Source organism: Maniola hyperantus, chromosome Z (assembly GCF_902806685.2).
Source record: "Maniola hyperantus chromosome Z, iAphHyp1.2, whole genome shotgun sequence".
Taxonomy (NCBI): domain Eukaryota; kingdom Metazoa; phylum Arthropoda; class Insecta; order Lepidoptera; family Nymphalidae; genus Maniola; species Maniola hyperantus.
This window is the reverse complement of record NC_048564.1, coordinates 300,361-326,640: the sequence shown is the minus strand read 5'-3', so window position 1 is coordinate 326,640 and position 26,280 is coordinate 300,361. Positions and strand designations below refer to the sequence as shown.

The following is a 26,280-nucleotide window of genomic DNA, read 5'->3' as shown; positions in this document are numbered from 1 at the left end:
TTTGAATGAAAATCATAAAAATTACAGGTACAGATTTTTTTATCATTTTAAGTTTGCAATTTTTTTCTAAACTTACGCAAACATCGCAATGATTTTGATTCGCATATGTTTGCATTTTGTTTAATTATGGAATAAGACGTACCTAATGTGGAAATCCACCCGAAGTGAATCCAAGTCGGGTCGTCTGAGTAGTTTAGAATAAAAATAATTTGGTGGCTAATAAATGCTCGAGCTGTTATGTACCTAAGTACGAGCGAACTCTCAAGGGTGCAGAAATCGTGCAAAATTATTTTAGTGCGCTAATATATTAATTTGTCTGAAAGGATAAACTAAGTAGGTATTTGGGCAATCTTTAATAAGTTCTAGATTCTAGAACATTAGGTATTTTATAGCGCTGGTTATTTATTGGGTCTGGGTCTGGGTGAATCTATCTCGGATTTATTAAGAGGGGTAATTAATATGTCGGCCTTCAATTCGAGGGACGTCGGTTTTTCGGTGGATTTCTCTCGTTGAAATAGTGTCGCATGGTGTTTCCCAAATGGCTGTTGTCGGGTAGTTCCCGCAGCTTGACTTCACATTCCGGAATATAGGACAACCGTCCGACACAGTGACCAAGGAACGCAGCCATCGCTACTTTCGGGAACGCGCCAAAATGAGGATGTCTTCTAAGGCACCCTAAAACAAGAAGTTCATACAAGTAACATGTGTACATCATCATCATCATCATCTCATCTTCGGCCCACTACTGAACACGGGTCGATTATGACGACCTCCCAGGCGCAGTGGTAAGCGCTGTGGTCTTATTAGTGGGTGGTCCCGGGTTCAATTCCCGGCAGGGGATTAATCTCTGATCTGGTCTGGTGGGAGGCTTCGGCCATGGTTATAGTTATCAGTTCAAAGAAGTCCCGCCAAGCGATCTAGCGTTCCAGCACGATGCCGCGTAGAAACCACAGGGGTACTGCCATACCCCTTCCATCTTATCTTCCATCTTGGACTGCATTATCACTTACCACCAGGTGAGATTGCAGTCAAGGGCTAACTTGTATCTGAATTAAATGAAAAAGTATCATCTACGAACAAAAATAATTTAAGAATTACTTACGTGAAAATCAGCACAATAATATTTTAAAAACTTGAATCTAAGTACGACTTACAAGTTCAACATTATTACTTGAAACGCATTAAAAAAACCGGCCAAATGCGAGTCAGGCTCGCACACCGAGGGTTCCGTACTACAGTTGTATTTTTTCGACATTTTGCACGATAAATCTAAAACTACTTAGTATGCATAAAAATAAATAAAAATCTGTTTTGAAATTTACACGTAAAGCCCTTTCATATGATACCACACTTGGAGTTGAAAATACTAACATAGACTTATACAGATACTACAGACAGATAGACAACGAAGTGATCCTATAAGGGTTCCTTTTGAGGTACGGAACTCTAAAAATTAAAAAACTGCACGTTCAATTCTTACTTCTAAGTATAAACTTGTCTATAATTTTAATCTATGCTTGTCTATTTCCTTCTTATGTGCCTATTTTATGATGATCTACCACGTAAATAAAACCTAAGTATATTTGACTAAGTAGGTATAGTAATATAACTAAAACTACATAAGTATAAGTGGATGATCTCTGTAGATACATTAAAATATATACTTAGGTATTTTGCACCACAGAATAGGTACTTAATAAAACTTTGAACATTATTGAATAAAGAAATCCAAAAAAACTTAGATTATGGACCATTAAATACAGATTTTTAACAAAAACCTTCCCGCAAGTCCTAACAACAACTGTACAAATCATGGTAGAAGTTTACTTTGTCACACTCCTCGATATTTTCCATCTAATTTCTCTATCTATCTCTGTTGTAAAGCTCTTACGCTCAAGAGAGAGAGAGAGCGGCAAACAGCATGCGGAAAGTCAGGTAGCTAGAAGCTCTGTTTTCTTTCCTCCAGCGCTTCCATCCGTATCTCTATCCATCTCTGTTGCTCTTACCGTAGGTACCAATTGTATGCCGGCGTAAGAGAGAGTGGCGAACAGCGTGCTGAAAGTCAGGCAGATAGAAGCTCTCTTTTCTTTCCTTCAGCACTTCCATCCGTTTCTCTATCCATCTCTGTTGCTCTTACCGTATTATATGTCGGCGTAAGAGAGAGCGGCGAGCAGCGTGCTGAAAGTCAGGCAGATAGAAGCTCTCTTTCTTTCCTCCAGCGCTTCCATCCGTTTCTCTATCCATCTCTATTGCTCTTACCGTAGGTATTGTATGTCGGCGTAAGTGAGAGCGGCGAGCAGCGTGCTGAAAGTCAGGCAGATAGAAGCTCTCTTTTCTTTCCTCCAGCGCTTCCATTCGTTTCTCTATCCATCTCTGTTGCTCTTACCGTATTGTATGCCGGCGTAAGTGAGAGCGGCGAACAGCGTGCTAAAAGGCAGGCAGCGCTGGTAGAAGCTCTCTTTGTCGCACTCTTCCAGCGCTTTGATTTCATCTGGCGTGAGCTCGTAGTAACGCTGGAAAAGACACCGATTGATTAAAGAGTATGTATTACCCTGGCTTCCGTTTTCCCCTCAAGCTACAGTAAATATTAGGACCTTCTAAAGAAAAGTGAATCGGGGCGTCTTTTAGGTAGGCTCTTCATCGTAGGCCGCATCATCATCTACAATTTGGTGTGATTACCAGCAAAGCGCGTGCCTATAATAGATAGTATTAAACACATATTTTGCCCGCAGCTACGCCCGCGCCATATTCTGGTCGTAGTATCTAATAGGGACCCGTTGTCAGCCTTCGTGTACGGAACCCTAAAAATTGTCTCTAAAGGCAGAGATAAGTTACCTGAAGGTAGGAAGGTCTTACCAGCGGATGGGTGGCGTTGCGGACCGGGGGGCAGGTCCACTTTAATTCCGATTCTTCGGTCTTGCAAATCACCTCCCCCTGCTCATTTTTTTTTGGGTCAACCATTACGATTCAAGTGCGTAGGACTAGGGGTAGGTTGAGGGTACAAGGTTGCTTAGTTTTCTGCATTATAATAATCACTAATATTTTGAAACAACATTAAAATCAAAAAGTTGCATCGTGGCGGATTTTGACACAAAATTTGATTGAAAAATGGTCGAAAAGGTGTCGGAAACAGACTGTTTCTTTTTCTTTTTTCGTAGTGCATTGTACTTAGTTTGTATCCAGCCAGGCAGTTTAAATAAGTAAATTGATTTAATCAACATCAAGATCCCAGGGCACCCAGACGCGACTTATTTCTGAGTAACAAAATGTGTGGTATAGAGTAGTGTCCGTGTGTACTTTTAATTAAGCTTGTATACCTGCTAGCTTGAGCCGAGGGCCAGTTTATAGCTATCAGATACGTTGGCGGTATTTTTCACCAGACGCTTTAAACTTTAAAGCTTTTTTAGGCGCTCACTCAGTCACTGAGTCGTTGCTATTCAGAAAAATAAGTAAGTAAGTAACGTCTGGGGGCCCTGGGATCTTGATGCTTGCTTATAAACTTTAACTAAAATTATGAGGTTTTGACAGATTTCCATTACAAAACCTGTCAAAAACGTCTTTACTTTATTCCTCAATAATTAATCATTTTACACGTGTTTTACACAGTTAAAAGGTAAATGTCAAATTCGTAGTCAACCTCGCAATAATGTCGCTTATAATTTTATGTTTATCACGCGTTCATTTAACTTAAATATCAGTTTCTTCAGATCATGAGCCCAGTTTTGATTGTGCTTCTAGTGAGCGCACTGGCACGGACTGGAGCAGACCGGTACGGCGACTACGCAGCAGTGGGCATGCCGCACTACAGCATGGAGGAAGGCGGTCGGGATGCCGCACCTCCAGCCGAGGACTACCTCGAGCGGTCACCCGACGCCCCGCTCCCGTTTGATTACAAGTACGAAGAGGATTCAGGTCAGACCTGCAATTACATAACTTTTACACAGACTTTACGGACAGAATCCGACGACATTTAACCTGGACATATCATGTTTACTTATATTATTATTGTTCAATGACTGCGTCCTAATAGTTTTACAAAAATTAGGAATATCATCATTCATCACAAGAATATCAATCGAATACAAAGCTATATTATCTAAGCATTTACAGAAAGTAATGAACTCGACATTTAGAAGGAGATAGCAGATTTGTAGAGCGTTGTCCCTATTTAGACTGACTATTAAGACTGACAAACCTCATATAGGTATGAGTGATAGAGACAACACTCTACAAAGCCGAAATGTCATTCCAAAGACCGATGCACATTAATTTCTGCCGTGTAGGTACTGTATGTTGATAGGATTTTAACAAATTCAGAAAAATAATAAAAATATTCATTTCAGATAAAATAAATAAGTTACCAAATGAAGAAGAAGAAATCTGGCACGACCAAAGTAAAAAGCTAAGACGCCCTCTGAACCCCGCTGATGACGATGAACTGCAAAAACATGAAGAGGCATCCCTTCTGAAACCCATAGCGAGTCGCAAAAACAGAAGACATAGAACTCGTATCAAAACTGAAGAGTTAGATAGGGAACAAATAAGCTATAGACACAAAGCAGCGTCAAAAGTTCCAAGACGAAAAAAAGAAAAGAACGCTCTAGATAACAGAAACGAGTATCACGCAAATAAGGGTCGCAAGCTGGAGGATAATAGTGTAGAGTCTGATGACATTGACTCTAGAGATACCACGGAGAAAGTAATCAGAAGAAAGCCTCGGGACAGAAGGATAAATCCAAGACGGATGAACGTGCACGACGAAGATGATGATGATTTAAGAACCTTAGAAAGAGATGACACTAAACATTTCGTAAGGGACGATGACGCTGAATATCCAGATAACCCGAAGGCGAACCCTCGGCGATTCATGGTTGAGAGACCACCTCGGCCTTTTCCGGCAAAGACCAAAATGAGAAATAAGAACTACCCAGAGTACGACGATGATTATTACGACATGAAGAGGGTCAACGATATGAAAAATAAATTGCCCGACCTGCTTCGCAAAACACTAGGTATGAGTTTCTTCTTTGTTTCTACTTATTTCAATAGGTTATAGTCTTCAGGCGGCGCAAGACCGTGGCGTGTGGAAGTTCCTACAAGAGACCTATGCCCAGCAGTGGACGTCTATCGGTTCATGTTCGGTTACCTATACGAACAATAGAACTATCATCGGTTGAATTAGAGCAATTCATTGTTGTGTGTGTTGTGTATGACCACCCTTGTCTTACTTTGAACTTTTTGATGTTGAAGGATGTAATGGATGAAGTACTATTCACAATCTCAAAATCAAATAAAAAGCTGATTGTGTGCGGGAACTTTAATGTAAATATTTTGGAAAATAGCCCGTTGAGTGGTAAATTATTAAAAAATCTTTTTGAATCCTATAACTTATCCAATATGTTTATGGAGCCCACAAGAATAACTGCAACTAGCGCCACATATATAGATAATATTTTTACAAATATAAATACAGTTACTGGAACTGTAATTAGTACTTTAAATTCAGATCATTGTGGGCTGTTAATCCAGTTTGAAAATTTAAAGAAAAAGTTTCTAAACGTAGAATAACCTTTGCACCAGTAACGTCTGACCGAATTGAGAATACGAAATCAAGTCTTATAAAACACCCGCCATTTTTCTAAATAGGTTTAGTCCTAATGAAATGTATAATACATTTCATACTTAACCAACTTTAAAATCAACTTATACGACCGAATGGTGAAAGTGTTAAATAATGTACCAACTTTAAAATCAACTTATACGACCGAATGGTGAAAGTGTTAAATAATGTTATTTAACACTTTCACCATTCGTTCGTATAAGTTGATTTTAAAGTTGGTTAAGTTAAGCAAAGTTAAGTTGATAAAACTTTAAGCATACCCGACGGCTAATTATCATACACGATGTCTGAAATATAAGTGATATTTATTGATCGGCCACAGTAATTATAAACACAGAAAAATAATGAAGTTGAAGGTGAAGTTGTATCCACTGGATGATGCCCACGACTTCCGACTTCGTCAGCGAGGATTTAGGTTTTTTAAATTCTTGAGAGAACTCTTTGATTTTCCGGAATAAAAGATAGCTTACGTCGATCTCCGCGATGCAAGTTATCTCTAATCTTCGATCTTTCGTTAAAATCGGCCTTACGGCTTTTATAGTTTATTTTTAAAATGTCTGATACATTCAGACGAATTTCTTATTTTACTATGGAAGCCTGAAAAAGAGTTAGTGAACTCGAAGTTCACGTCACAAGACTTTAAAGAAATATTCGTGATTGGGAAGGTCTTAATGTTTAACAATAGGTTTGTGTGTGCCCAGCAAGCTCCGCGGAGACGCCCACCACGCGCCCCGTGCAAGACTTCCCAGCTCCCAGCCTCGCCGATCTTCCGGGAACCCCTACCAGGAGCACCACAACCACAGAAACAACGGTATTTACCAAAACAACTGACGTGGCAACTGCTCCTTCTTCCAAAAATGTTTCGAATTCGACGGACTTATCCTTAGCGGAAAAATCGAGGTTGTCAATTCTGAAAAAGTCTCAGAGGAAAGACGAGTTGAAAAACGTGTCTTTGACGAGTAAGCCACCAGTATTGCTGCAAGTGACGAAGCGGATGCATACCCTGGTGATGGTGGAGCCCCCTCAGGACGTGCGCTTGCGTGCGAGGGAAGTGGTGGACGACTCCCCCGAGAGAATCGCGCGAGCCAAGAAGCTGATGCGCCGGAAGCTGTTGGCAGGGGCCCGCAGCGTGCACGACATCGCCGAACACTGGGACGACGTGGTCTGCGACTACATCGAGGTTGCTCTACTAGATGACTCTACCTTGTTAAACCTTACTATTGAATTACTGTCTTTAAGTCTAATAATGTGTATAAACTGGTCATCTATATTTATTTGAATTTTCATAAAAGCTTATTGTGAAGGTATATTCTAAGAAGTTCTACGATTTTAATGAATCCCTTCAGTGAATAAATCTGTTGTTTGATTTAATATCCTCGTCTATGAGAATTTTGATTTGCATTTCAAAAGAGAATTTTCGCTTTTGTGAAGTCACTGAGGAACGTGATAAACGGACAACGTATGTACAATAATGCGTCGAGCCACTGAAAAATTGAGTTACAAGAATCTATAATTTATCTATCCATACTAATATTATAAATGCGAAAGTGTGTCTGTCTGTCTGGTAGCTTTTCACGGCCCAACAGTTTAGCCAATTTTAATGAAATTTGGTACAGAGTTAGCTTACATTCCTTGGAAGGGCATAGGCTACTTTTTATCCCGGAAAATTAAAGAGTTCCCACGGGATTTAAAACAACCTAAATCCATGCGGACGAATCATCTAGTTATCTAAATATATAAAAGGAAAGGTGACTGACTGACTGACTGACTGATCTATCAACGCACAGCTTAAACTACTGGACGGATCAGGCTGAAATTTGGCAAGCAGATAGCTATTATGACGTAGGCATCCGCTAAGAAAGGATTTTTAAAAATTCAACTCCTAAGGGGGGTGAAATAATGGTTTGAAATTTGTGTGGTGTTTTGTGTCGCGGACGAAGTCGCGAGCATAAGCTAGTTTATAATTATTATATTTAATCATTTTTAGAGTTCCGTAATTCAAAACGAAAAAAGGAACCCTTAGGATCACTTCGCTGTCTGTCCATCGTGTCTGTCAAGAATAGAGGAATCACAACCTGATACCTCCTAACGAATAGGAATTTAAAGTATATAATAATATCTAGCCTCGTGGGCGTGGTAGACGTCGGCCTTCTATTGAGGACGTCGGGGATACCTACGTACCTCTACTTTTCGGAGTTATGTATGTGCGTTTTTAAGCAATTAATTAATATCACTTGGGTGAAGGAAAACATCGCGAGGAAACCTGTATGCCTGAGAAATTCTCCATAATCTTCTTAAAGTTGTAGAGCTATGAAGTCTGCAATCCGCTCTGGGCTACCGTGGCAGACTACGGCCTAGTCCCTTCTCATTCAGAGAGGAGACCCGTGCTCAGTAGTTGCGGCGGTGGGTCGCTCATGATGATGATGATGATATAGGTATTAAACTGAAGTGCACCATTCCAGCGACCACCAGTCCATCAGCAAGCGTCGCGGAGCGCGAACTTAAAGCCTTCCTCGGCCACCGACAGCGCAAAGAAGCCCCCTCGTCGCAGCGCCCCCCCGCGGCCCACCCGGCGCCCACCTTCCCCCCCGACGCGGTGCACCCCGCCCTCAGCGACGAATGGGTTCACTTCCTAGACGCCAATCATGCAAGAAAACAACCGTCTATGCCATATTTAACTGTGCTAGCTATAATAAACTGCTTACAATATTATACATAGATATTTGTATTTTTTTCCTTTTGGAACCTTTTTTTCCAAATTATTTTGATCCAAATTTTTAAAAAAGACAAACCCTGCGGGGAGATTATATATGAGTTTAATAAAACTGCCATAAGCCTTCCAGCCTTCCAGGTTAGCTCGTTTCAATCTAAGATGGCATCACTAAGATGCGGTGATTACCTTTAATTAGCTCGTCATTTTATCTAAGAACTTTTGTATTTTTAATTTTGTGTTTGATGTAGATGATTAGCTGTTGGTGATCCTAATAAATGAAAGAAAAAAACACCACCAGGCATTACCAGCAGGTGAAATCGCAATCAACGGCTAGCTAGCTACTTTGTGAATTAGAACTAACAATCGGTCAAGTCTGAGTCGGAATTGTACACGGAGAGTTGCATACCTACGTTGCGTACCATCGTACAAGATTTTTTCTAAGCTTTCATGGCGATAGCGGCTATAGAAATACACATTGTGTGATTCAACTCTCTACCTATTACAGTTGACAGACAGACGTGCACGGCTCTCCTCTCAGAATGAAAAGGGTTTGGGCCATAGTTCATCATTTTGCCCGAGGGAGGCTTCATACACATCTTCGAGAACATTATGGAGAATCCTCGTGTAGAATGCGTCAAGAGCGGGTGGACACCGAATTTGGAACAGAATTTGAGTAAAGTATTGAGCATAATTACGAATAACCGACTAAGTAGACTCACGTCGAAGTAGGTAGGTAGGTAGTAAGCCCGCCGCGTCGCGAGTCCTTTCAAAAGGACCCTGGATGGAGCTATGGATTTATAGGCAGGCAAGTCATGCCTGTCGTAGAGGCGATGGCAGTTGGAGCCGGAAAGTCCTTGAGTGGAGACCGTATGGTGGAGATCCTATGGAGGCTGGATGAGGAAGGCTGAAGACCGGGTGTGGTGGCGCTCTTTAGGGAAGGCGGAAAGCCTTTGTCCAGCAGTGGACGTCCACAGACTGATGATGATGATGATGATATGGATTTACAAAGCAGCGCGGCCGCAGCGCTGCAGCCGTCCTGCCTCCGCGCGGCACTTTGCGGATAATTAGAATGCGCCATTAGAATTAAATAGGACAGGAGTAAATTCCATGTAAAAATAAGCTAGACGACTCTGACAAATTATAGGCTACAGCTTAGTCCACTTCAGCCTGTGTCTTACCTATAGGATGTATGTGCGTTGTGCGTTGGTCCTACCCTAACGTACAACCCGTTAGCTCCTAGCTTACCGATTAGTCACAACACTGGCTTCTATTGTAGTTTTGGTAGAGCACGTGATTACAGCTTGTCGACTAGACGTTCAGCCGGAGCCTCGTGAGTCTCTAAATAACATTATGTATGGATGTGTCATAATCTGCAGAGTATACCTACCTACCTAGGTACCTACATACATAATTATTATAATAACTTATACAAGTTTATTGATAGCTATGTATATAAATGACATATAATTCGTTTTCAGTAAAATTAGACGAAAATTTAGAAATAGAAAAGGCCAAGTGTATTTTTGTACCTAATAATGTAGATAGAGTACGATAGAGATAGCTCTAGGTAGGTATATAAGTACATTTTCGGAATTGAATAGTGTTACATAGAGGGCGCTACAGTAGACACAAGCAAATGTAGTTTAGTGTAGTTTTGCTGCTGTGCTGTGTTTGGTTACAGTGCTGATTATTACAGATTACTATGTAAATGGTGAGTGTTACTCTACTCGTGTTGCTAGTAGTGGAGGTAGAGTTGTAAGTAAGCAGCCGGCAGCGCCATCTCCGCGAATGAGCGCCGCTCCGCAGTAGGGCGCGAGAGGTCACCGCTGGAAGGGCGCAGTGGCGGCGGATTGATTGGCGCGGGGCGCGGCGGTGCGGCACGAGACCGGCAGTCGGCGGCCACGAGCGGACGACTCCATTTATTTATTCGCCGCGGCTCGCGCGGGCCGGAGGTCGCTCAGTGTGTGCGGGGCCGGCGTACCCGACCGCTCGTCCGGTGTCGATATCGAACCCCAGGCGGTGTGCAAGTGACTAGCATGAGCGACAGGGACAGGTCGTCGCCCTCCCTCACGGACACCCCGCTCAAGACGTACATCGGCCGGCACGACGACGACTACCCTCTGATAAACGGAAACGGTGAGTGTCGCCGGCTCCAGCCCCGGCAGCGGCACCGGCCCTCGCCGCCGAAGCTCGCCGGCAGCCGTTTGCCGCAGTGTGCACGCCAGTGCGATCGACCCGTCTTCCGAGTGGACTACATACCTACACCCCACATCCGACACACTACCCTCTGCTGCATCGAACCATCGATCAGCCATGTGGACGAAACCCCATCATCCATTGCTTTCAAAGTTTAAGCCGATTTGTATGGAATGTCATTGGCAGTCTCATACATTTTCTCACTTAAAAAAATAGTTTTACATGACGCGGTCTCGATAAACTAGAGCACGAGATAGACTAGAATAGAAAAGTTTTCATTTAAATAAACTTTTACAAAGTGCTTTCGAATCGTCGAGTGAATCTGCAACTGGTTCGGAATGCTCTCCGTGGAAAAGAATTGAACTGCCGTCGATACAACCAGTGACAGTGCCGGTCGACTGAGGTTAAACAAGCAGAGCCAAGAGCGAGCAAAGCTTATGAACATTTTAGGTAGATAACATGGAACCATGCAGTGCCAGGACAGCGACCGTGATCTGGGAAAGGCATGCGAATACTGTTTGCGCCAAGTTTTGCAGTTGCACAGACGTATGTGAACGAGGTCATAAGATAAACTGGGTCTAGAAACTTAAGATTTTGCACGAAGGTTTCCTCCAAAGAGTATATAATCACTACGTTCTAGTTTCCTCTACATCGTAGTGCTCACTCAAAGATTTTGAGAATTTCTGCAGAAGCCAAAGCAGGTTAGGTTAGCGTACTACTGCAAGAATTTTGTTTAAAGTGTACATGGGGATATTCCTGGTACGTTACGGATCTGTGCATGGACGTTTCCTGTCATGAGTTTGGTGTTTTATAGTGGCGGGTGGAGTCGGCGCCGCGGTGCGACCGGTGCGGTGCGGTGCGGTGCGGTGCGGTGCCCAGATTTTGCGGATCGATAGCCAACCTTAGATCTTCGACTAAACTTCTTCGACGGAAACACTTTCACCGAAAAAGGTCTTAAAGGTTATAGGAGGAAACTTGACAAGTTAACATTCTCCTAGACCCTGAGTAACTTTTCAAATTAATGGGAAAACCGTCTTGCACATCAATGGGGAAAACGATCAGTAGTGCGATTGTCTAAAACCTGTATCAATCATTATTACAATCTCAATTGTTCTGATTGGCTGAATTTGTGCGATTCTTGTTGCAACAATGCATTGTAGCCAATAACAATGCATTGTGGCCAATAGTGAGCCAGCAGAGATGATTGCGATCGTGACATTGTTGTCATTCTCCCGCAATCGCGCAGCTGATTTAATATCTCCATACCCCAGGATAGGATCTGACATTTCAGAAGAAAGTTAAAAATTGAAATGTAGGGTAAGCAAGTTCTGGATTGGTAAATGAGAAAACACTAAACTTCGACCTTTGTCATATCATAGTAGCGGCGGATACCCTCAACTTCGTCCGGGTTGAGTTAGGTTTTTTTAAATCCCATGGGAGCTCTTTGATTTTCCGGGATAAAAAATAGCCTACTCGAATGTAGCTCTCCAAGTCTTTGACTATATATCAATGCAAAAGATACGTTAATCCGTTGCTCCACTGCCGCGTGATTGAAGGACAAACAAATTTAAAAATATTTTCGCTTACGCTTTGTGACGTCATTAATCGACTTCCCTACAGCGTGAAGTTAGTAATTAATTATGTTTAAAATAACGAAAGTTCTATTTTTTTTAATTATTCTCTTTAATAATGAATTTTAGCCCTATAAACTACCGCTAAACAAAAAATCACATCAATTTATTACTGCAGTCCAAGACCCTATTAAAAATAGTTCTTGGGTTCTGCTTTCCGAACCGGTGCATGGCGGCGGCGGCGGTGGTCATTGAATATAACTGCAGCGTTGGTCAAGTGATTAGCATTTTTTATTCCGATACAAGTTAGCCCTTGACTACAATCTCACCTGATGGTAAGTGATGATGCCGTCTAAGATGGAAGTGGGCTAACCTGAAAGGAGTATGGCAGATTTTATTAAATCACTTTCGCCGGAACGCTAAATCTTGGCGGCACGGCTTTACCGGTAAGGTGGTGGTAGGCTAGCCACGGCCAAAGCCTCCAACCAGACCCGACCAGAAATTTAGAAATTATAAAATTCCAAAGCCCTGCCGGGAATCGGCACTCCCACTAATAAGACCACAGCGCTTACCACTGCGCCAGGGATGTTAGACAGCGCGTGACGAGGTCCTAGGTTCGATCTCAGTACACTAACTAAACAAGAGTTAGAGGAAGTTGTCGGCGTGTGGCCCCCGTCCCTCGGAGAGTATGTAAAGACCTCGGTCCTGCGCTTCATCTCTCCGGTCGTGTCGGATTTCCATCCCATCGCGCTGTGAGAGTGAGGGAATAGAGAATGCAAAACTTGTTCACTATAACATCTCCCGCGCAGATGAGCTCTATGGAGATTGGCCGTCGTAAATTCGGTCGGGAGGACATCACGAGATACAGTTTTATCCGAATTCCAAGCGGGTATAAGCTAGTTTATAATAATAGTGTGGAGTTGACTAGTCGCTCGGCATTGGGCTTAGGGCTCCCTCCAAGGTTGGCGTCACAATGGCCACGCGCTGCCAGCGCGGCGCGGGCTGGACGAGCCCATAAATAATCCACAGAATAGTTTAGTTTCGACTCGACACCGATATAGATATATTTAGCTCAGCTTCCGCTACTCTTTGAGTATTCCAATGTGCTTCTGACATTCCGAGGGAACTAACGTAAACATGCGTAGCTGTGCCGATTGTTACTACTATCGATTTTGTTTTGCAATCAATTGGAACCTATTGAAACCTAACCTTAATGAGGGGTCTATTCGTAGCGCGCTCCAAACAAACGTACCTACCTAAAGTACGCGACAGGTCGAGTTGACAATCAGAGTATGAGGCGGGGGGACGCCTCGCGCACCCGCACGTCACTCGCGCTTTCCCGCACCGGGTTAGCAGCGTTAACAGCTCAAGAATTTACATACAAATCTTTAAAGTCATGTAACATTAAAAATCTAGTTAGATATTTTTACAAAACTCTGGTAAACCACCGGTACCTATACATAGTAGTTTTTATAAAAATTAGAAAGTCTAATAATTAGACGGTGTATACAAAATTACATTGAGTTTGATTGGTTAATATTCAAGTAAGGACCAAACTACGTGTCTATGGAGCGAACAACGGAGAGACCGCTGTTAAGGGCTGGATACAAAATATATTAGGCAGTTATATTATTCAGTTATACTATAAAGTTCAGTCGGTAGGTAGTACCTACGTGCGTATTGTGAAAAAATCCTTCCATTCAGCAAGTGGAACCCGTTTCATTGTTTTATTTTCGAGGATGTTTTTTTATAAATAATTGGAAACATTTTTAAAAATACTTAATGTACAACTAAGTAAACGATAGCAATGAAAATTGAATATAATATAATGTAAACTTTAATTTTTCGTATGTCCGACATTCCGAAGGAACCAACGAACGATCTATGCAGCTCTGTACGGATAATTCTATTATTATCGGTATGGTACACATTGCAATAAAATCATTATTAAACCTAAATCATACTATAAATGTGTGTGTCGTGTCATTTATACTTTGATGTAAGATTTTTTACACTTTTATTACCTGTTATCTCCCAAAGGCACCACGATCCAAACAAAAAACCAAATAAACGTTTCTCCCAGTGTTGGGAATAACACGCAGACAAATTACCTTTTATAAAATAACGAAGGCCTGGCACGGGCTGGCTGTTAGTCCAATATCATCCAAAATTGTCTCAATGAAAATTCGTTTACTGAACAAAATAAACTACAGTACCCGTAGTACAAGATTTTACGTCTCACCAAACGAAACCAAATTCGAGAGTCGAAATACTTCCGCGTTACAGTAAAATGGACCTAAACAGCTTTGAATTGAAGTCAAATATTCAATGCCACTGATTTTAATTTCGCAATGTTTCCGCTTGGAGCGCTGGCTGCAGAAGTGTAGACAAACTTGAGCATTAAAACAAGGCATTTAAGATCCAATTTACTGTAACGGGGAAGTATTTCGACTCTCGAATTTGGTTTGGTTTGGTGAGACGTAAAATCTTGTACTACGGGTACAGGTAGCAAACGTGTACAAAGTTGTATGCCCTCTTATATGGTTAACGCCGATAGGGTGGCATGAATATTTGAAGTCGATGCTTTTCGTGAAGCGACGAGAATTTCACGAATTCAAAAATGTTTCGTATATTTCTTCGTTTAGTTTCAGAATTACTATTATAAAACTCTACGAGAAGTACCCTTTATTTCAATTGCATTTACGTCGTAATAAAAAACTAAATCATCGAGATGTGTGAAGTTGTTCAATAATTTGGATTTTTATTTTGAACTGCATAAAACTGTAATATCAAAGTTTAGAAAAGAGAATGGTTGAATTTCTTGCTAGTTCTCGGTGAGGTAGATTGTAAAAGTGTATTTGAATACTTTTTGTTTCTTCTTTTTACTGCTTCGAGGTAAAACAGGAAAACCTTATATGTACCTAATAACGGTTGGACGAAAGGATAGGTGACTGAATTTAGGTTAAATAATATACCATACACAGTTTTTGTCCTAATAACCTAGGTTAAATACAAAAATAAATGATCATAGTTTGGCAGGCTAGTACGCCCCTTTCAAGAATGTAGTAAGTGGCAGATCACTTCTATAACATAAAAATAACCCCAACCACTAGTATTTCGTGATTCGTCTGCGCTATCTGATAAGACGTGTTGAAATCGGCCGTCCCTACGTACGCGACAAGTAGTCGTACCGCGATAATATTGCAGACTGATTACATTTGCGCCACGTAAGCTGAGACAAACACGACGCGCGACGGAAAGATGTTCTCCATTGAGGTGTGTGTCTGACGGGCGTGACGTGACGTCTCGAACAAGCTGAGTGGCCTAGCTATTCGAGGTGCTGCACTGCTGTACAACACTGTATTGCCCACACTATGTATAAACTGCTTGTTTTAGTACATGTACCTAATGTCTCGAGTAAAAAAAAGTACGCAGGACGTCATGAGCACCGAGAGTACAGTACGTTTAGTATGAGGAGCGCGCCTCCCTAGAATGTGCCTATTCACCTTACTTTTGAAGGTATCAATATTATAGTTGGTGGGCAAAACGGAAGTTGAAAGAAATAGCTGAAAAGATATTCCATATTCAAGCAGTATGTATTACAAACGAGGAAGCGAATCGCTTCGTATGAATCCGTAAAATCGGGATGCAGAAGCCGTAATAGCTCAGTGGTTAAGACATTGGCCTACTTTTCAGGAGGTTCGGGGTTCGATCCCGGGCACGTACCTCTAAATTTTCAGAACTATGTGTGTTTGCTTTAACGGTGAAGGAAAACATCGTGAGGAAATCTGCTTGCTTTCTTAATGTTCTCAAAGGTGTGTGATGTCTGCCAGTCCGCACTGGCCAGCGTGGTAGACTATAACTAAACCCTAATGAGCCGGCGATGGGTTGGTGATGATGATGATATGTAAGTTATCACAGCGAAAAATTAAAATAAAAACCGCGATCTGTGTGTCTCAATCTTAAAATTTCTTGAATGATTATTATTATACCTACCTACTTAATAATTATACACTGCGCAAAGCGATAATTTTATTACGTATTGTAATCAGCCATTGTTAGGGTTCCGTACCCAAAGGGTGGGACCCTTTGGGTACGGATGACGGACGGGACCCTATTACCAGCCTCCGCTGTCCATCCGTCTGTTCGTCCGTCCATTTGTCCGTCCATCTGTCCATCCGTCCGTCATATAGTAGTTACATGGCACACTGCCCGTGTGGCATGGGAAGTAGCGAGGAAAGCAGGCATAGACGTAGTGTGGCTGCGTCACTCGCGTTCATGTCCGATCGAGGAGTGTGGCGTGCGGCATGCGAGTAACACAACCACACTACATCTCTGCCGCCTTTCCTCGCTTCGTCCCACTCCCATGCCACACGGGCAGTGTGTGGCATGGGAAGTAGCGAGGAAAGCAGGCAGAGACGTAGTGTGGCTGCGTCACTCGCGTTCATGTCCGATCGAGGAGTGTGGCGTGCGGCATGCGAGTAACACAACCACACTACATCTCTGCCGCCTTTCCTCGCTTCGTCCCACTCCCATGCCACACGGGCAGTGTGTGGCATGGGAAGTAGCGAGGAAAGCAGGCAGAGACGTAGTGTGGCTGCGTCACTCGCGTTCATGTCCGATCGAGGAGTGTGGCGTGCGGCATGCGAGTAACACAACCACACTACATCTCTGCCGCCTTTCCTCGCTTCGTCCCACTCCCATGCCACACGGGCAGTGTGTGGCATGGGAAGTAGCGAGGAAAGCAGGCAGAGACGTAGTGTGGCTGCGTCACTCGCGTTCATGTCCGATCGAGGAGTGTGGCGTGCGGCATGCGAGTAACACAACCACACTACATCTCTGCCGCCTTTCCTCGCTTCGTCCCACTCCCATGCCACACGCGCAGTGTGTGGCCGGGGGATAACAACCGAGGACCCATTAATCGGGATTATAATCAATAATTATGCTCTTTTCATGAGTATTTCTATCTTCTTTTTGTACCTATTTTACCTCCCTCTACAACCTCTCGCACTGCCAAGGGTCACTGGTAGAGATCTCTCATAGAGATAAGTGCTTCCCTGCCCACTTTTACTCTCTTCTTCTCTTTACTGTAAATGTTTTTGGTACAAATAAATAAAAAAAGGTTAACCGGTCAGACGTATAACCCTTTTGTTTGATTTCAAAATGGCAAATTAAAGAGTACAATTTTGTACGATGGTACGGAGCCCTTCGGGCGCCAGTGCGGCTCGCACTTGGACGGGTTTGTTTTTGCTTTATTTATGTTTTTGTAACAGTATTTGGCCTAATGACTCTATAATCAAACAATCAACAGTAATGTATTTAAAGAATGAAAATTTACACACAGATAAAGTACGCAACAGGTCGAGATGGCAACGGCAATGAGGCGAGGGGGACCGCATACCCGCACGTCACCAGCGCTCATCCGCACCGGGTCAGTGCGGGGGCTGTGCGTGTGTGCGGAGCGTTCCCTCCCTGATTGCAATGGTTGTTGTTGCGAGTATAATTTGCTTACGAATACACATAAAGCCCGCTCTTCACTCGCGCCGTGACAGCCCGCGGCAATACAATACTGTAATAACTAATAACCTTTATTATCCCTGCCAGAACATCCACTTTATGGGTGTCTGCCAATGCATGACGAGATTTCTAAAACAATTCTGAAAAAAAAAATAGACATTATACTTTAACGTAAGATTTTTAAACCTTTATTACCTGTTATCTCCCAAAGCCATCATGATCCAAACAAACGTTCTTCTACGTGTGGAGTCAATACGCAGAGAAACTTTCAGCTTTTATAAAATAACGTAGGTCTGGCACACGCTGACTCTTAGCCCATTTCAGTCGAGGGCGCGATTCGCGAACTGGGCAGGCTGTGAAAAGTTGTGAAACTGTAGCGCGCAGAGTTCAAGCTCGACTCCTTGCCGATTTCACCCCCGCGATGCGTGTAAAGAGCCGGCTTAATAAATTGAGTAAATGGAATATTGCGCTCGTTGCGTTCGGTTCTGAGCATCTGAAAGCCGATTTTACGGTTTTTTTTTATTAACCCGGTTATTCATCATATATATTAACTAGTATTTTGCTCGCTGCTCGAGCTGCTAAAGCAGCTCTCGAGGTCTATAATGGCCATTTTGAATAATAAAAAATTTTGTATGAAAAAATAAATTCCGCCATTTTGAATTTTTTTTCCATCCAACGAGTAGACCTTCGGACCCTGATCATCTCTTGCCAAGAAACCACTCTTCCATCTGTCATACCCTCCGAGATGGACGCCGATGAAATTTGTATGGCGGCCATCTTTTTCTCACAATTTTAAATTTTTTTTCAAATTTTTGGCAATTGGATGAGGTTTCGAATGACATTTGCTCGAGCACCTCCCACCTATCTTCAATACCTTGAGCGTGCCCTTCACCCGTCTCCGAAATCCTCAATCATCAGCTCCCTCCATGTGGTGCCCTAAAGGAATCTTTGTCTTCTGTACGAAAGTATTAGTGAAAAAAAAAAGTTTCATACAAAATTTTACAGGAGGAAATTTTTTGAAAATCTCGGCCGCCATCTTGTTTTTCCAATTTTTTACACTTTTTCTAAAAATTGTTTACTAATATCTTCAATAGTTGCAAGTTGTAACAAAATCGGTTGGAAAACAAAAAAGTTACAAAAGTCAGGTCGGCCGCCATCTTGTTTTTTTGAAATGTCATAATTTTTCCCTAGTCGAATCCCACTCCTGAACATATCTCCTATACATAATTATATCATTTTCTGTCTCTTTCTAGGAGAACAATTATGTCAATGAGTGAGTCAGTGAGTGAGTGGTAATTGAGCTATATATAGTATAACTAGTATTTTGCTCGCTGCTCGAGCTGCTAAAGCAGCTCTCGAGGTCTATAATCGCCATTTTGAATTAAAAAAAAATTTGTATGAAAAAAAAAATTCCGCCATTTTGAATTTTTTTTCAATCCATCGAGTAGACCTTCGGATCCTGATCATCTCTTGCCAAGAAACCACTCTTCCATCTTTCATACCCTCCGAGATGGACGCGGATGAAATTTGTATGGCGGCCATCTTTTTTTCGGAATTTTAAAAAAAAATTCAATTTTTTGGCAATTGGACGAGGTTTCGAATGACATTTGGTCGAGCACCTCCCACCTATCTTCAATACCTCGAGCGTGCCCTTCACCCGTCTCCGAAATCCTCAATCATCAGCTCCCTCCATATGTTGCCCTAAAGGAATCTTTGTCTTCTATATGAAACCACAAGTGAAAAAAAAAAGTTTCATACAAAATTTTACAGGAGGAAATTTTTTGAAAATCTCGGCCGCCATCTTGTTTTTTCAATTTTTTACACTTTTTCTAAAAATCGTTTGCTAATATCTAAAACAACTGCAAGTTTGAACAAAATCGGTTGGAAAACAAAAAAGTTACAAAAGTCAGGTCGGCCGCCATCTTGTTTTTCTGAAATGTCATAATTTTTCCCTACTCGAATCCCACTTCTGAACATATCTCCTATACATTATTATATCATTTTCTGTGTCTTTCTAGAAGAACAATTATGTCGATGGGTGAGTCAGAGGAAAAAATAAATTCCGCCATTTTGAATTTTTTTTCCATCCATCGAGTAAACTTTCGGATCCTGATCATCTCTTGCCAAGAAACCACTCTTCCATCTTTCATACCCTCCGAGATGGACGCCGACGAAATTTGTATGGCGGCCATCTTTTTTCCACAATTTTGAAATTTTTTTAAAATTTTTGGCAATTGGATGAGGTTTCGAATGACATTTGGTCGAGCACCTCCCACCTATCTTCAATACCTCGAGCGTGCCCTTCACCCGCCTCCGAAATCCTCAATCATCAGCTCCCTCCATGTGTTCCCCTAAAGAAATCTTTGTCTTCTATATGAAACCGTAAGTGAAAAAAAAAAGTTTCATACAAAATTTTACAGGAGGGAATTTTTTGAAAATCTCGGCCGCCATCTTGTTTTTCAAATTTTTTTCACTTTTTCTAAAAACCGTTTACTAATATCTGCAAGACCTGCAAGTTGTAACAAAATCGGTTGGAAAACAAAAAAGTTACAAAAGTCAGGTCGGCCGCCATCTTGTTTTTCTGAAATGTCATAATTTTTCCCTACTCGAATCCCACTCCTGAACATATCTCCCATACATTATTATATCATTTTCTGTCTCTTTCTAGGAGAACAATTATGTCAATGAGTCAGTCAGTGAGTCAGTGAGTGGTAATTGAGCTATATATAGTATAATAACTAGTATTTTGCTCGCTGCTCGAGCTGCTAAAGCAGCTCTCGAGGTCTATAATCGCCATTTTGAATAATAAAAAATTTTGTATGAAAAAAAAAATTCCGCCATTTTGAATTTTTTTTCCATCCATCGAGTAGACCTTCGGATCCTGATCATCTCTTGCCAAGAAACCACTCTTCCATCTTTCATACCCTCCGAGATGGACGCCGACGAAATTTGTATGGCGGCCATCTTTTTTTCGGAATTTTAAATTTTTTTCCAAATTTTTGGCAATTGGATGAGGTTTCGAATGACATTTGCTCGTGCACCTCCCATCTATCTTCAATACCTTGAGCGTGCCCTTCACCCGTCTCCGAAATCCTCAATCATCAGCTCCCTCCATATATTGCCCTTAAGAAATCTTGGTCTTCTATATGAAACCATAAGTAAAAAAAAAAAGTTTCATACAAAATTTTACAGGAGGGAATTTTTTGAAAATCTCGGCCGCCATCTTGTTTTTTCAATTTTTTACACTTTTCCTAAAAATCGTTTGCTAATATCTAAAACAACTGCAAGTTTAAACAAAATCGGTTGGAAAACAAAAAAGTTACAAAAGTCAGGTCGGCCGCCATCTTGTTTTTCTGAAATGTCATAATTTTTCCCTACTCGAATCCCACTTCTGAACATATCTCCCATACATTATTATATCATTTTCTATCTCTTTCTAGGAGAACAATTATGTCAATCAGTGAGTGAGTGGTAATTGAGCTATATATAGTATAACTAGTATTTTGCTCGCTGCTCGAGCTGCTAAAGCAGCTCTCGAGGTCTATAATCGCCATTTTGAATAATAAAAATTTTTGTATGAAAAAAAAAATTCCGCCATTTTGAATTTTTTTTCAATCCATCGAGTAGACCTTCGGATCCTGATCATCTCTTGCCAAGAAACCACTCTTCCATCTTTCATACCCTCCGAGATGGACGCCGATGAAATTTGTATGGCGGCCATCTTTTTTTCGGAATTTTTAAATTTTTTTCAAATTTTTGGCAATTGGATGAGGTTTCGAATGACATTTGGTCGAGCACCTCCCACCTATCTTCAATACCTTGAGCGTGCCCTTCACCCGCCTCCGAAATCCTCAATCATCAGCTCCCTCCATATGTTGCCCTTAAGGAATCATTGTCTTCTATATGAAACCACAAGTGAAAAAAAAAAAGTTTCATACAAAATTTTACAGGAGGAAATTTTTTGAAAATCTCGGCCGCCATCTTGTTTTTTCCAATTTTTTTCACATTTTCTAAAAATTGTTTACTAATATCTTCAATTGTTGCAAGTTGTAACAAAATCGGTTGGAAAACAAAAAAGTTACAAAAGTCAGGTCGGCCGCCATCTTGTTTTTCTGAAATGTCATAATTTTTCCCTACTCGAATCCCACTTCTGAACATATCTCCCATACATTATTATATCATTTTCTGTCTCTTTCTAGGAGAACAATTATGTCAATCAGTGAGTGAGTGGTAATTGAGCTATATATAGTATAACTAGTATTTTGCTCGCTGCTCGAGCTGCTAAAGCAGCTCTCGAGGTCTATAATGGCCATTTTGAATAATAAAAATTTTTGTATGAAAAAAAAAATTCCGCCATTTTGAATTTTTTTTCAATCCATCGAGTAAACCTTCAGATCCTGATCATCTCTTGCCAAGAAACCACTCTTCCATCTTTCATACCCTCCGAGATTGACGCGGATGAAATTTGTATGGCGGCCATCTTTTTTTCGGAATTTTGAATTTTTTTCCAAATTTTTGGCAATTGGATGAGGTTTCGAATGACATTTGGTCGAGCACCTCCCACCTATCTTCGATACCTCAAGCGTGCCCTTCACCCGTCTCCGAAATCCTCAATCATCAGCTCCCTCCATATGTTGCCCTAAAGGAATCTTTGTCTTCTATATGAAACCACAAGTGAAAAAAAAAAGTTTCATACAAAATTTTACAGGAGGGAATTTTTTGAAAATCTCGGCCGCCATCTTGTTTTTCAAATTTTTTTCACTTTTTCTAAAAACCGTTTACTAATATCTTCAATTGTTGCAAGTTGTAACAAAATCGGTTGGAAAACAAAAAAGTTACAAAAGTCAGGTCGGCCGCCATCTTGTTTTTCTGAAATGTCATAATTTTTCCCTAGTCGAATCCCACTTCTGAACATATCTCCCATACATTATTATATCATTTTCTATCTCTTTCTAGGAGAACAATTATGTCAATCAGTGAGTGAGTGGTAATTGAGCTATATATAGTATAACTAGTATTTTGCTCGCTGCTCGAGCTGCTAAAGCAGCTCTCGAGGTCTATAATCGCCATTTTGAATAAATAAAAAAGTTTTAAATTTTGTATGAAAAAATAAATTCCGCCATTTTGAATTTTTTTTCCATCCATCGAGTAGACCTTTGGACCCTGATCATCTCTTGCCAAGAAACCACTCTTCCATCTTTCATACCCTCCGAGATGGACGCGGATGAAATTTGTATGGCGGCCATCTTTTTTTCGGAATTTTAAATTTTTTTCAAATTTTTGGCAATTGGACGAGGTTTCGAATGACATTTGGTCGAGCACCTCCCACCTATCTTCAATACCTTGAGCGTGCCCTTCACCCGTCTCCGAAATCCTCAATCATCAGCTCCCTCCATATGTTGCCCTAAAGGAATCTTTGTCTTCTATATGAAACCGTGATTGAAAAAAAAAAGTTTCATACAAAATTTTACAGGAGGAAATTTTTTGAAAATCTCGGCCGCCATCTTGTTTTTCCAATTTTTTCACTTTTTCTAAAAATCGTTTACTAATATCTTCAATAGTTGCAAGTTGTAACAAAATCGGTTGGAAAACAAAAAAGTTACAAAAGTCAGGTCGGCCGCCATCTTGTTTTTCTGAAATGTCATAATTTTTCCCTAGTCGAATCCCACTCCTGAACATATCTCCCATACATAATTATATCATTTTCTGTCTCTTTCTAGGAGAACAATTATGTCAATGAGTCAGTCAGTGGTAATTGAGCTATATATAGTATAATAATAATAACTAGTATTTTGCTCGCTGCTCGAGCTGCTAAAGCAGCTCTCGAGGTCTATAATGGCCATTTTGAATAATAAAAATTTTTGTATGAAAAAATAAATTCCGCCATTTTGAATTTTTTTTCAAATCATCGAATAGACCTTTGGATCCTGATCATCTTTTGCCAAGAAACCACTCTTCCATCTGTCATACCCTCCGAGATGGACGCCGATGAAATTTGTATGGCGGCCATCTTTTTTTTGGAATTTTGAATTTTTTTTCAAATTTTTGGCAATTGGATCGGGTTTCGAATGACATTTGGTCGAGCACCTCCCACCTATCTTCAATACCCTAAGCGTGCCCTTCACCCGTCTCCGAAATCCTCAATCATCAGCTCCCTCCATATGTTGCCCTAAAGGAATCATTGTCTTCTATATGAAACCATAAGTGAAAAAAAAAAGTTTCATACAAAATTTTACAGGAGGAAATTTTTTGAAAATCTCGGCCGCCATCTTGTTTTTCCAATTTTTTTTACTTTTTCTAAAAATCGTTTACTAATATCTTCAATTGTTGCAAGTTTAAACGAAATCGGTTGGAAAACAAAAAAGTTACAAAAGTCAGGTCGGCCGCCATCTTGTTTTTCTGAAATGTCATAATTTTTCCCTACTCGAATCCCACTTCTGAACATATCTCCCATACATTATTATATCATTTTCTATCTCTTTCTAGGAGAACAATTATGTCAATCAGTGAGTGAGTGGTAATTGAGCTATATATAGTATAATAACTAGTATTTTGCTCGCTGCTCGAGCTGCTAAAGCAGCTCTCGAGGTCTATAATGGCCATTTTGAATAATAAAAATTTTTGTATGAAAAAAAAAATTCCGCCATTTTGAATTTTTTTTCAATCCATCGAGTAAACCTTCAGATCCTGATCATCTCTTGCCAAGAAACCACTCTTCCATCTTTCATACCCTCCGAGATTGACGCGGATGAAATTTGTATGGCGGCCATCTTTTTTTTCGGAATTTTGAATTTTTTTCCAAATTTTTGGCAATTGGATGAGGTTTCGAATGACATTTGGTCGAGCACCTCCCACCTATCTTCGATACCTCAGCGTGCCCTTCACCCGTCTCCGAAATCCTCAATCATCAGCTCCCTCCATATGTTGCCCTAAAGGAATCTTTGTCTTCTATATGAACCACTAAGTGACAAAAAAAGTTTCATACAAATTTTACAGGAGGAATTTTTTGAAAATCTCGGCCGCCCTCTTGTTTTTTCAATTTTTTTCACTTTTCTAAAAATCGTTTACTAATATCTTCAATTGTTGCAAGTTGTAACAAAATCGGTGGAAAACAAAAAAGTTACAAAGTCAGGTCGGCCGCCATCTTGTTTTTCTGAAATGTCATAATTTTTCCATAGCTCGAATCCCACTTCTGAACCTATCTCCCATACATTATTATATCATTTTCTATCTCTTTCTAGGAGAACACAATTATGTCAATCAGTGAGCTGAGTGGTAATTAGCTATCTATAGTATAACTAGTATTTTGCTCGCTGCTCGAGCTGCTAAAGCAAGCTCTCGACGGTCTATAATCGCCATTTTGAATAATAAAAATTTTGTATGAAAAAATAAATTCCGCCATTTTTGAATTTTTTTTTCAAGTCATCGAATAGACCTTCGGATCCTGCTATCTCTTGCAAGAACCACCTTTCCATCTTTCATACCCTCCGCGATGGCGCCGATGAAATTTGTATGGCGGCCATCTTTTTTTCGGAATTTTAAATTTTTTTTTAATTTTGGCAATTGGATGAGGTTTCGAATGACATTTGGTCGAGCACCTCCCCACCTATCTTCAATACCTCGAGCGTGCCCTTCACCCGTCTCCGAAATCCTCAATCATCAGCTCCCTCCATGTGTTTGCCCTAAAGGAATCTTTGTCTTCTATATGAAACCATAAGTGAAAAAAAAAGTTTCATACAAAATTTTACAGGAGGGAACTTTTTTGAAAATCTCGGCCGCCATCTTGTTTTTTCCAATTTTTTTTACATTTTCTAAAATCGTTTAATAACTATCTACAAGTGCTGCAAGTTTAACAAAATCGGTGGAAACAAAAAGTTACAAAAGTCAGGTCGGCCCGCCATCTTGTTTTTCTGAAATGTCATAATTTTTCCCTAGCTCGAATCCCCACTTCTGAACATACTCCCCTACATTATTATATCATTTTCTATCTCTTTCTAGGAGAACAATTATGTCAATCAGTGAGTGAGTGGTAATTGAGCTATATATAGTCTATAACTAGTATTTTGCTCGCTGCTCGAGCTGCTAAAGCAGCTCTCGAGGTCTATAATGGCCATTTGAACAATTTAAAAAAATAGTCATACAAAAATCAATTCCGCCATTTTGAATTTTTTTTCCACCCATCGAGTAGACCTTCGGATCCTGATCATCTCTTGCCAAGAAACCACTCTTCCATCTTTCGTACCCTCCGAGATGGACGCCGATGAAATTTGTATGGCGGCCATCTTTTTTCGGAATTTTTAATTTTTTTCAAATTTTTGGCAATTGGATGAGGTTCTCGAATGACATTTGGTCCGAGCACCTCCCACCTATCTTCAATACCTGAGCGTGCCCTTCACCCGTCTCCGAAATCCTCAATCATCAGCTCCCTCCATATGTTGCCCTAAAGGAATCTTTGTCTTCTATATGAAAACCGTGATGAAAAAAAAAAGTTTCATACAAAATTTTACAGGAGGAATTTTTTGAAAATCTCGGCGCATCTTGTTTTTCCAATTTTTTACACTTTTCCTAAAAATGTTTACTAATATCTGCAATAGTTGCAAGTTGTAAACAAAATCGGTTGGAAAACAAAAAAGTACACAACGTCAGGTCCGGCCGCCATCTGT

At 40.8% G+C, this 26,280-nt stretch overlaps 3 protein-coding genes across 3 annotated transcripts in view; 2 read left to right on the top strand and 1 right to left on the bottom strand.

Annotated features, from left to right (window-relative positions):
- Positions 1 to 469: 469 nt before the first annotated feature.
- Positions 470 to 3,087, bottom strand: LOC117995631 (OCIA domain-containing protein 1-like). The gene is made up of 3 exons (XM_034983618.2): positions 2,857 to 3,087; positions 2,387 to 2,513; positions 470 to 675 (listed from the first exon to the last, which is right to left on the bottom strand). The coding sequence occupies exons 1-3, from the start codon at positions 2,959 to 2,961 to the stop codon at positions 470 to 472; spliced, it is 438 nt and encodes a 145-aa protein (XP_034839509.1). The 5' UTR covers positions 2,962 to 3,087.
- Positions 3,088 to 3,533: 446 nt separating this feature from the next.
- On the top strand, positions 3,534 to 8,339 carry LOC117995630 (uncharacterized). Its single transcript, XM_069508798.1, has 4 exons — positions 3,534 to 3,912; positions 4,344 to 5,012; positions 6,322 to 6,826; positions 8,093 to 8,339. The coding sequence occupies exons 1-4, from the start codon at positions 3,711 to 3,713 to the stop codon at positions 8,337 to 8,339; spliced, it is 1,623 nt and encodes a 540-aa protein (XP_069364899.1). The 5' UTR covers positions 3,534 to 3,710.
- A 1,864-nt stretch (positions 8,340 to 10,203) lies between these two features.
- Pdp1 (PAR-domain protein 1) overlaps positions 10,204 to 26,280 on the top strand; it is a 214,250-nt gene continuing 198,173 nt past the window's right edge. Inside the window, exon 1 of the mRNA XM_069508985.1 lies at positions 10,204 to 10,469. Within this exon, the coding sequence (XP_069365086.1) occupies positions 10,370 to 10,469 (100 nt within the window). The 5' untranslated portion in view covers positions 10,204 to 10,369. The remainder of the gene's footprint in view (positions 10,470 to 26,280) is intronic.

Coding starts and splice junctions, on each gene's coding strand:
- LOC117995630 (XM_069508798.1), top strand. CDS start 3,711: ATGAGCCCAGTTTTGATTGTGCTTCTAGTGAGCGCACTGGCACGGACT. Junction 3,913..4,343: donor CAAGTACGAAGAGGATTCAG/GTCAGACCTGCA, acceptor TATTCATTTCAG/ATAAAATAAATAAGTTACCA. Junction 6,827..8,092: donor CTACTAGATGACTCTACCTT/GTTAAACCTTAC, acceptor AGCGACCACCAG/TCCATCAGCAAGCGTCGCGG.
- LOC117995631 (XM_034983618.2), bottom strand. CDS start 2,961: ATGGTTGACCCAAAAAAAAATGAGCAGGGGGAGGTGATTTGCAAGACC. Junction 2,514..2,856: donor GCAACGCCACCCATCCGCTG/GTAAGACCTTCC, acceptor TGTCTTTTCCAG/CGTTACTACGAGCTCACGCC. Junction 676..2,386: donor TTACGCCGGCATACAATACG/GTAAGAGCAACA, acceptor TTCTTGTTTTAG/GGTGCCTTAGAAGACATCCT.